This window comes from Aptenodytes forsteri, unplaced genomic scaffold (assembly GCF_000699145.1).
Source record: "Aptenodytes forsteri isolate BGI_AS27 unplaced genomic scaffold, ASM69914v1 Scaffold174, whole genome shotgun sequence".
In the NCBI taxonomy this organism is placed as follows: domain Eukaryota; kingdom Metazoa; phylum Chordata; class Aves; order Sphenisciformes; family Spheniscidae; genus Aptenodytes; species Aptenodytes forsteri.
Window position 1 is genome coordinate 2,760,358 of NW_008794603.1, and position 11,545 is coordinate 2,771,902.

An 11,545-nucleotide genomic window follows, 5' to 3' on the forward strand; every position below is an offset into this window, starting at 1 on the left:
CCCCCACCGAAAATCCCCCTCCCTCGACAAACGCGCCTCTTTGTAGCGCCTGACATCCGCGGAGCCGCCGGGACGGGCCGCGCTGCCCCGCCGCAGCCGGCGATCCCACACCTGTGGGCTGCTGGTCTGCCCCTCCCGAGGCCGGAGGGGCCGTGGAGAGGCGCCGGCAGCGAGGGCTTGGGAGGACGGGACCGGTGGGCGCCGAGCGGTTTGGGGTCGCCCCGTCCCTTTCTTTCGGCGCCGCTGGGCTCGCAGGGCTCGGCGCCAGACCTTCAGCAGGAGGAGCGCTTCCGAAGCGTCCCTGTAACCTTACCTCACCCTGGTGTAGACATGAAAACTAGTCTGTTTTGCTCAGCCTCTTCCACTTCATCCAGAGATACCACACCTCGATGCTTGATGCTATACCCGCCCCATTAAATTTAAACTTTAACTGCTTGACTTTGGATCTGATAGAGCAGGGTGCATGAGGTTCTGCTGCTCTCTTAATCGGGAATGCGTTATCAAGTAATAGGGAGAGAAATAGGTATCAATGTTCTAATGACTTATTTTATTTTTAGTGTTCCAGTCTTATTCCTCGCCTCCTATCGTAACGTGAAAAACTCACACACCACACCCCCCCCTTCGAGTTCTTTATCTGACTAAACGGTGCCTTTGAGTACAGGCTGATGAGCGTTCAACGTGGTACTCTTAACCGCTGCTTTACACAATGAGTGATTTGTAACGACGTAATACTTAGTAGTTAAACGCATACGTAGGTTTGTTGGAGAACTTGTAAAAGCATACAGACGGTAAACGGCTCCTATGCTTGCCTGTTCGTTAATTTTGTGGAGCTAGTATCTCAAAACACAGAGTTAGCATTAGAACTTGTTTTGTTTCCCGCGTGTGCTGGATACACACATAGAGCTTCTGTAGATTTAGCCCTTAGAACTGTTGCACAGTCGCTGCCTAGTCTAAGCCAATTAGGGTTTGTTTCCACTCCCCCCGGTTTATTAGGAGCAGTTATTGCCTGAAGAGCACAAGGTATAACGTGTGTCTCATCATACCCCTAAAATCTGTTTTGTTTTCTTAAAAGTTTATTTTTTTTAAAGTATGCTTTTACATGAATTTGTGGTGTAAGTAGTTTTTTTCAGCTTCACTTGTCTCTAGTCCTTTCCTGGATTTTTGTGTCTCTGTGTGTGGCAGGGACGGTTAAGTTGCACCTGAAAGGGCCTTTCAACCACTACAGTCAGTGACCTACTGCAGGTACTGGTTTGTCTTAATTTGCGTGATGGTAAACTGCGTCTTCGTGAGGCTTATCTGTCACTGCAGCAGAGGTGACCATCTCTGGCAGAGGAGTAGGGATGGCAGGAATAAGTTGTTTCAACTGTGTGCTTAGTGAACAAAGCTGGTTGAAGGTGGGCACCTTTATTCTGACGGTAGTATCCATAAGTAACCTCGGGATTCAACAGAGCTCAGTGCCTTTGTTTTCGGTTTGGGTTTTTGGGTTTGGTGTTTTGTTTTTGTTTTCTTGGGGGGGGAAGAAGGGGGATGTTCCTCCTTTCTTTCTTTCTTTAAAAATATATGGTGTTTTAAATATGGAAATTAGTAGAGATTTTGGCACTTAGTTCCTAACTCTTAACTGTTAGATTACATGGCTTGAAGGGCACTTACAAAAATAAAAAAATGAACTCTATATTAAAATTTTGACATCTCTCTTAACTGCTTTGAAAAAAACAAATTACAAAACAACTTTCTGGTGCATTCCAGAACCATCCATATTTTTAACTCTTCCACTGCCATGGATGTGTATGAGCAGGTTTGACAGCTGCTACTAGCAGCTATTTTCAGGTCAGTGAAAAGATTGAAATAAGTCCTGCATTATTTCTAATCATTATAAATAACTTTTTTCTGTGGGCTTGTTGGTAGTGGACACAATTCCTGATTGGCCACTTAGTGTTTCAATATCTTTTCCCATTTTGGGTATCTCTCTCCTTCCCACCCACCCTCCCAACATCTCAGCTCCCCCTTGTGCTTTTTGTAAAGCTTCATAGTGTTAAAATGTCTTTGCCTCCCTGTGTGTCTGGATCTCATCACCCTCCTAAGTTAAAACTATAAAAAATGCTGGTATCTAGAAATTGCCAATCCTGCACGTGTGTGCTTAGTGAAGGTCCCAAACCAAAAGTCATGGAATATGTTCAGTTATGGTTTTTTTAATCTACTTCAAACGTTTTAGTTGGGTTCCTATTTGCTGTTTGACTCATTCCTAAAAAGCCAAAAAATCTAAGCACCTAATAAGCTGTGGAAGAATACTTGGGATAACTTGCATTGGTGTTCTGGATGAACTTGTTACAAAGGGAATGTGGTGTCAAGAAGACATCAGTCTAAGATCTTGAAATATTCCAGGGGTTTTTGTGGTTTGTTTTGGGGTTTTTTTTAAATCCTTTGTCATTCTTGTTTAAAGATGCCTCTTGTTATCTCCTGCTTACAAAGACAAGGAAGAGTTTCACGCCTGTGAGCTGAGGGTATTTAGAATCTTGCTTCACTGGTAGATAATTGGAAATGGTTGACACTTCCATTTCAGAGGAGACTTTTCATTTTGCAGTTAGACTCCCAAAAGAATTTGGTTCGGTCTAGATCTCTAGTGTATTTGCAGCTGTAAGATGGCTAGGCGATTCATTTGCTGCTTATACAGCAGTACAATTAACTGTATGTAACCTTGAAAAGAAAAGCCAAGTCTAGATACTGCAGAACTCCAGCACTGTAAGTCTGCTTTGGACATGACTGAAGGAGAATTCTGGTTTCTAAAACTAAACCTGCAACCAGGAAATACAAGGTGAGTAGTCAGATTTGGTAGAAAAAGGGTGTCAGTTACAGATGGACGCATCTGCTCCCCTGAAAATGGCCAAATACATTTCTCATGCTATTTAGCTAAGTAATTCTTGAAACTTTTCTCCATTCTTTATTCACTCCCACCCCCAAATATTTGAGTTTGAAAACTCCGGTCTTGATTATTCATGATAAGAATAGAAACCTTGCTGTAGGATGAAGGAACTTCTTCAAAATAATGAGAAATGCATACAAAGTTTGTTCTTTCTTACTCTCACAGTTTTAAAACTTAAAATACCCTCATGAACAGGGAGAAAGTATTTCTTTCAACAAGATGTTTTAACTTTACATGTTCTTTGTTCAGAATTGAATTTTCTGACATGCCTCAGAACTTAAATTGTTATTGTTAGGTTGTCTGTAGCTTAATTAGTGCTAATTGGTTTTGTGATTGGCAGATACCTTAAATATAATTAAACATGTTAGAACACAAGTACAAGATAAGTATGCAGCTAGTTCTTACCTGCATTATTAGGTTTATTCTGGAATACCTTGAGTGAATCATGAAACCTTTATCGCTGTTAGTGACATTGTTTGAAAACCTGAAAGTGTTTAGAGGTTTGTTTTGCTTTTTTAAATTTAAAGTGGAAACTATTACAACTGATATTTATGGGGGAAGAATGCATGTTAACATAATAAGGTGTTAAGATTTAATATAGTTAGCAGTGACCAAAACCCCTCTGACTTCTTGGTTATAGTATTTGGAAGTTGATTTGAGTATGCCAAGACACAGAAGTTTAAAGTCTTTGTTGGATCTCTTTGGCTTACTTCTGTGTGTGTTTGAAAGTGAAGCATAAATATTGAAAGATGATTTCTTGTTAACAATTACCTAGGTATGAGTATTTTTTCTTCTCTAAGTGTACATAATGTATAGTATGTAATTCTGTAGATATTTTTACATAAATTGTATTTTCTTCTTGCAGTCAAAGCTGGAGGTATGAGAGTGTCTAAAAAGCACGAAGACAGGCCTGTTGAGAAAAATGCTAGACCTCCAGGAAAAGAAAAGACAAGGTATTGCACTGCAGGGCTTGTTCCCCACTGCCCCATAGTTAAAGTTTATAGGTAATGGGCTGAAGGTTGAAAACAAAGACAACTCTTAATCTCTGAAGAGTTTAATTCTTAAATTAACTTGTGCAATTCATAGATAAAAGGCAACTTTGAAGTAATCATCGACTTAAAAAAAAAAAAAAAAACAACAAAAACCCCACAAAAACCCCAACTTCAAAAACCTAAGGACAATGTCTTGCAGTGAAAGACAAAGGCTGAATCTCTTCTCTATTGTCATGTGTTATGGAACAGAAATTAAAACAATGTGTTGCCTATCTGTACCTAATAAAGTAATGGTCAAACAGTTTCCAGTGAAATAATAATGAATTTTAGGCTCTCCTCGTTTTGTAGGAAATTAAACCCACATCTCCCACCCCCGCCCCCAAAGAGTCTATTATCTCCTGTATAGGCTATATCTCCTATTTCAATCTGAAATCTAATTTGGCTTTTTCTGTTTTCTACTTCATAAGGTTACTCAAGCTATTTTGCCCCAAAATGAAGGCATGCTTCTACTTTTGAATAAGGTAGCAGTGACTGATTGAAGTGGTCATCAAAACAAATATTTTTTTACAGCTTTTTCAGATGAAGACTGAATGTTTTTCTAAAATATCTGTACTTTTCTTACATACCACTTAACAAAAAGTTAAGTTGACCAATATAAGGATAAGAGGGTAAAATTTTAATGACTTGTGGTGTTCCTGAAATTGCATTAGAGTCCAAATCCTAAATGGAACTCAGTGCCTAAATAGGATTTATACACTCAGGTTTTTGCTTCTATTGCAATTTTAAACTTTCTCAGTGGCCACCCAGTTTGGATGTTCCTTATCTCACCACATACCTTCTTTTTTACACAAAAAGTTCCTTTAAGAGCCTGCAATTTCTTTGGGGCATATCTAGAACTGCATAGTTATTGTAGAGTACCTAGCACCCCTCATAATTACTGTGACGTTCAGAAATGAGTCAGTGTGACACTAAGGTTTTGTTCAAAGGAGCCTGATCCAGTGACTTGCTCTTGGGACAAATCTGCTGTGTCCTGGAATCTGTGACCTTGCTGTGCAACAAAGTGGTGTACATATCCTCCTCCATATGATGATTAGGGTATTTTTGAGGAAATGGAAGACCTGAATTTTAGCCTGTTGTCAGCTAAAAATGGTACATATCTTGCTGTGTCACTTGCCTTCACCAGTGAGGTAGATGCTTCCTTTTGAAGTTTCATAGAAAAAAGGCTTACAGAAAAAGACTTGAGATTTGCGGGGATAAGACAAAATGTTAAAGTACTGTCCTTGGGGAGGTGGATCTAAAATTCCACTCGGCATTGTAACTTGTGCATTTAATACCTTTATCCCTTCTGTCAGCATTCAAAATAATGTGTAAGTTGAGACTGGAACTTGGGTATAGATGACCTTTAGAGGTCCCTTCCAACCCAAACTATTCTATGATATCCTTCACTAATGAATGCTCCTGCACCTAGTGTACGCTTTTTTCCTAGCCCTCTAAAACATTCAACTTTTGCTGCTCAGTGGCCCAGCTCCAAGAGGAGAGCACAGTCTGAGCTTGCAGACTCTTGAGAGCAGATGGGGGTTTCATTCTCTTTACAATGAGGACAGCCTGGAATTCATTCTTCCCTTGGAAACTGTTGAGCATTACTTTATTAGGTATGGGTAGGAAAGACATCTGTTGTTGCTTTAAAAGTGACTTTGTCATCTTGCTATGAAAAAGCACTTGTAAGCAAATATTTTTACCTGTAGGAGTGGGTTCTGATTTCTGTCTGGATGTAGATGCCTGTTCTGTAGTCCCAATTTGGGACTAGTTTTATGCATAAAAATAAACTGAAACAAAACAAGATTAAATATTCTGCTGTATCTCTTAAGAACAGAATTCCCTTCAAGCAGTCTTTGTATTGTCCTCATGATAGCTTGCTCTGGGCTTGCTGAAGAGGCCTGTTCAAACCGGGAACAGCTCTAGAATCATGTCTTTATTAAAGTATATCTTGGAATTATCCTGAAAGCTGTGAATTACTCCTTCCACTGCTGGGGATTTAGGGACATCAGTTACTTTTTACCTATAAGAAAGGAGCCACCTATACTATGGAGTTTCTGTAGTACTGAGGTAACCATTTAAAAAGCCTGGATTAGACAGGATAGGTAAGCAGTCCAGGTGACTTTGTTCTGATTTCCACTTTTTTTCCCACACTGAGATTTAAGTTGCCTATATTACTTTTCATAAACAGATTTACCTCTGGTGTTTCTGAATATCTTTAGCTGTTGTCAGAGAAGGCTTCCTTTTTGGTTGAATGTCTTTGTGTACATTGCAATCATCAGTATCAGTGTGTCTGACAGTCACTACAAAGTACTGTAATCTAGTAACGTCATTGTGAAATAGATTATTTTGCCAAGAGTTAAAAGGGAAGCTTGTGACTAGACTGACAGCTGAACTCAGTTTTTGGACCAAGATGTGATTTTATTTTTTTCCTCTAAAATGTTGTAATCAGCTGGATAACCTTTAAATTAACTGGGTTTAGCCATATTTAACACTGACATATTGACACTATTTCTTGGCAGGCTACAGAAGTCACCACTGTAGGTTTTTGTTTGTGTGTTTTTTCTCCTCACTGGCTTGGAGGACACTAACCTAAAATACAATTTTTGGAACAAAGCTGAGCCAGTAACACTGACTTCTTTCCTCTTTACTAGTTCTCTGCGCCAGAATCAATGGTTACTCAATATAGTATACATACCTTGTTGGGATGATGGATTTCATTGTCAGGTTGCAATCACAGAAGTCACAGAGAACTTTGTAAAGTAGTTTAGTAGCTGTCATATACAGACTCCTTGCCTCTAAGTTTCTGATTCAGATGAGATTATCTGAGAGGCTCAAAGTCACTGTTACAGCTTGAAGTGGCTACTCAGAGCTGAGGCTGGTTTTGGCAGGAGCTGAGCTTTGAGATTTAGTTCCAAAAAAAAAAAACCCAACCCCATGCTTGCTGTAAAGTTGCTGTGAAAACAACCCCATGCTTGCTGTAAAGTTGCTGTGTAATATATGGCATAATAGAATGTAATGCATCATGTTGTTAACTAGATGCCTGCCTGACAGTTTTCTGACAGTACATTTCATATGGCTATACCTCATTATTGAAGAGAAACAATTCAAAGTTTGGCGTGTTCTTGGGTTTTTGTTGTTGTTTTTTAATAACCTGACTTGGGGTTTTTTCTGGTTTGTGTTTTTTCTGGAGTTAGAAGGCTTTTATTTTCCTTGATTGCCAGTTGTCTGGATGTAATTTTTCTGCTGTCTTTTCCATAGTCCTAGTTATCTGATGGCATAAACAGATCTTGAATAACTTACGTTTGTCAGTGTGGCAAACTGTATTGATGGCTAAATTGAAATTTCAGTAGGAAATGTCTTGCCTGATCCACAGAATCATTAACTTAACTAAAGCAGTATCTGCTCTTTCCAGAGTCACATTTAAGGTATCTGGTTCCATGTGGAAGCGTAATAATGATTTTTCTTTACTCCATTTTAAGCTACAGATGTGTCACTGCAAATAATGGTATCACCAGAAGAATGTGCAATCCACAGTTCTTCCTGTTGCTGAACTACAATTATTTCGTATCCACAGATTGTTTTATTTGTGGAATATTGGTAACATGGCTGCTCTTCATTGGAATATGAAGAAGTTAATGGGATAATCTTGCACAAAAAGTTCTTGCTTGACAAATTGCTGCTGTCAAAGGAAACACTCCCCAAAAGCAGAGGGTGAATTTTTTTCATGGGTCTAGGTTGGAATGAAGAAAATTACGAAGTCAAATTTTGTAGTTCTGGATATCAGTGCTCAGCTTCTGTGAAGCTACTCCACACAGTGTGCAAAAAAAAATCCCTTTTGAGATATTTAAGGATGTTTTATATAGATTTTTGTATAAAACTATATCTAAATAAAACAGCCCACAACACAGATTTTGCATTGTTCTATTCTGAGGCAGCATACCTTTTTTTTTAAGATCATATAGCCTTTAATGTGATTAAAGGATTTAGCTCCAAAACCTAAATTTCTATTAGAAAATGTTTTGTATTAAGTCTGGAAAATTAAAGTGACAAGTGTTTCTGTGGGATGGAAATGCTAAATACTTTTTTCTTTTGCTTTACAGTGCTATTGCCAGTTTTTCAAAAACTCAGAACATGGGTGTCTTGCTAGCAGAAGTGCTGAGCAAAGTAAGTACATCTGGAAGAACAAGACATGTGTTTGACAGGGCTTCTCCATAAAGGTAAACATAAAGGAAAAACCCCCAACAACCCAAAAAATGAATTTTCCTTAAACTGCTGTCATCTGACATTTGTAGGTTTGCCATCTACTACTAAATATTCTTGAGATGATCTATTTCTTTAATGGTTGTGTGGCTAAAATGCTAGATGGCTAAAAAGTAACTAGCCTTCCTTCCTTTTTCTGCTATGTTTGATTCCATTCCTATTTAACGCTAAGTAGCCCCAAGATAGTTATGTATACCTGTTACAGAAAAGTACAGCGAGATACTAAGGTGTGTCCTTTTTTTAAAGTGGTATGTTGATTTAGATTTATTGAAATATGGGGAAGAATTATCAGTGACATAGTAAGTTTGTGGCAGAGCTGGGATTACAACCCAGAACAAAACCTAGTCTTCAGTTCTTTATCCCGCTGTGGAAATAGCTTGAACTTCTGTAAGGGTCCAACTTAGAGAAGCGAAAAGATAGCTTCTTGAAGGAGGTGGGTAGTGTCACTGACAAGTGCACAGTGGATACTAAGATAGTAAGCTAACATCAAACTAATCATCACTGTAAGTGAGCCCCGAGACAACAGGCACAGCATATTCCACTGTTGCTGCATATGCAGCTATTTCACCTGAGGCCCAACATTATAGTCAAGCATCTTGACTTCTCCCTTGGAAATACTATGAGATCATTTAAAATTTTGTGACGCAAAGCTGTTGATGGACCCTTCTATTCATCATTATGCTTACCACTACTGTCCAGTATCTCTTGCTAGGCTGCTGATGCAGACTCTTACACCTACACTTTGCAAGAGTTGATTTAACAAGTAGTTTTTTAATTTGCATGCTAATCTGAAGCTCTGACAGTTATCATCTATTTTTCATACACTTGCAGTCTTCAGATTCTGAAGCATACAAGAGTTGCTCATCCATAGAGCTTGGTAAAACATCAGTTGCATCATTTCAATATAAGCCTTTCATCAACAGATGTGATTATAGCTTTAGTATGTAGATGTTGAGTTTTTGCTTAGACTTGTTTGTTAAGGAGAACACATACAATCCATCCTGTTTCTCTTCCACTTGTCCCCATCTCCTCTGTTCTGACCTACCCTTTCCTTCTGCTGTTGGTTTCCAGCATCTCATACATGAAGCTTCCTCAGTAGTTTAGAAAGTGATAATTAGATACGGTAATGATGATGATTTGAATCTGGGAAAATAAGAATTTGAAGCAACTTACTGTTAACTCTGGCATACAGATTATTTGCTCTGCTTTCCTTATCTTGACAGCTCATTCTATGAACTACTAAAAAAAGGGAGGAAAAAAAATAATCAATAGTTCACTGAAGGTAGTCAGGCTAATAGCACTTTGAAAACAGAAATTATAATTAAATCATAGAATCATAGAATCATTGAGGTTGGAAAAGACCTCTAAGATTGAGTCCAACCGTCAACCCAGCACCACCATGTCCACTAAACCATGTCCCTAAGCGCCTCATCTACTCGTCTTTTAAATACCTCCAGGGATGGGGACTCAACCACTTCCCTGGGCAGCCTCTTCCAATGTTTAAACACTCTTTCAGTAAAGAAATTTTTCCTCACATCCAATCTAAACCTCCCCTGGCACAACTTGAGGCCATTTCCTCTCGTCCTATCGCTTGTTACTTGGGAGAAGAGACCGACACCCACCTTGCTACAACCTCCTTTCAGGTAGTTGTAGAGAGCGATGAGGTCTCCCCTCAGCCTCCTTTTCTCCAGGCTAAACAACCCCAGTTCCCTCAGCCGCTCCTCAGAAGACTTGTTCTCCAGACCCCTCACCAGCCTCGTTGCCCTTCTCTGCACACGCTCCAGCACCTCGACGTCCTTCTTGTAGTGAGGGGCCCAAAACTGAACACAGTATTTGAGGTGCGGCCTCACCAGGGCCGAGTACAGGGGCACGATCACTTCCCTACTCCTGCTGGCCACACTATTTCTGATACAGGCCAGGATGCCATTGGCCTTCTTGGCCGCCTGGGCACACTGCCGGCTCATGTTCAGCCGGCTGTCGACCAACACCCCCAGGTCCTTTTCCGACAGGCAGCTTTCCAGCCACTCTTCCCCAAGCCTGTAGCGCTGCATGGGGTAGTTGTGGCTGAAGTGCAGGACCAGAGTCACCATGAGTTTTATGTATTGATCATTTGAACTTTTTGTGAAGTTACTGTTTTTAAACTACTTTCATATGATGGGATTTAGGAAGAGCATAGCAGAAAAGCTGTATTCTGTCACAACTTTTTTTCCTCCCTTTAATGTTACAGATGAGCCACAGAATTCATGCAGCAGCATTACAAGTGGCTCACCAAAGGCCGCAGCCTGCCTTGGAGAAGTTCATACTGCCTAAAAGAATTTACATTATTCAACAACCATGGAAGGGTTAAGATACTCATTAAAATACTCATGTTTACTTAAAAGTGAGTTTCTATTCTAAATAGCAGTTAGCACACTGTGGTAAAATGAACAAAAGCTGTGTGCCTTGTATCTTACTGTATTTCTGCTACTGACAATAAAATACTTCATAAGAAGTTACTAAATGTACTCGGGATTTATTAAAATATCATGGCTTCTGTCTAACCTGGTTTTACTAGTGTACAGTAATCACTCAATGCCAAGAAGTCTAACAGCTTCGCTTACTGTGTGAATTTTGACTTGAGTACTGGAAACTGTCAGCCCTCTTTTCATTTTATTTTTTTTAATTTAATGATAGCAAAGCTGAAGTGAACATGACCCTAAGAAAGCAGGTCACAACTGAAAGGCATGTTTTTTGTTTTAATTTGGGGGGAGGTGTTCCATGCTGAATGTATACCTTAGGCTTACTGCATAATAAGAAACTTCAGAAAGTCCTGGGAAAGATTTCAATGCAGTGGAAAAAATATTTTTTTTCTTCCATTTCTTTTTGTAAGGAAATCCAGCTCCTCTGCAGAGATTCCTCTGCTGGGACCCAGACAGTAGGAAGAACCAAGTGAAAACAGTCTGTTTGTGTGAATCCCTTTGGGGTTGGGAAGGATGAGTGAAGGAAGTACCTGACTTGGAGTTGAACCTGTGGGATGAGAGGGCAGATATGAGGGAGGAGTCAAGGTGCAGAGAAAACAGTGATTTGAATATGGAGTTTAAGGTTGGTAGAAAGGGATATGAGGCTGAAAAGTGATGAGACTGAGCATCGACTGATAGTAATAGGGTCTTAAGGGGTCAAGCTTAATAACGGGGAGGAGCAATTGTAAATACAAGTACAGGAAGTATCCCCGAGCCTTGTCTGAATCATAGAATCATTGAGGTTGGAAAAGACCTCTAAGATCATCGAGTCCAACCGTCGACCCAACACAACCATGTCCACTAAACCATGTCCCTCAGCACCTCATCTCCACGTC

The 11,545-nt window shown here is 39.7% G+C and overlaps 1 protein-coding gene across 1 annotated transcript; it reads left to right on the forward strand.

Annotated features, from left to right (window-relative positions):
* Nucleotides 1–3,365: 3,365 nt before the first annotated feature.
* Nucleotides 3,366–10,558, forward strand: DAPL1 (death associated protein like 1). Its single transcript, XM_009273182.1, has 4 exons — nucleotides 3,366–3,420; nucleotides 3,786–3,873; nucleotides 8,052–8,115; nucleotides 10,439–10,558. The coding sequence occupies exons 1-4, from the start codon at nucleotides 3,366–3,368 to the stop codon at nucleotides 10,556–10,558; spliced, it is 327 nt and encodes a 108-aa protein (XP_009271457.1).
* Nucleotides 10,559–11,545: the final 987 nt, after the last annotated feature.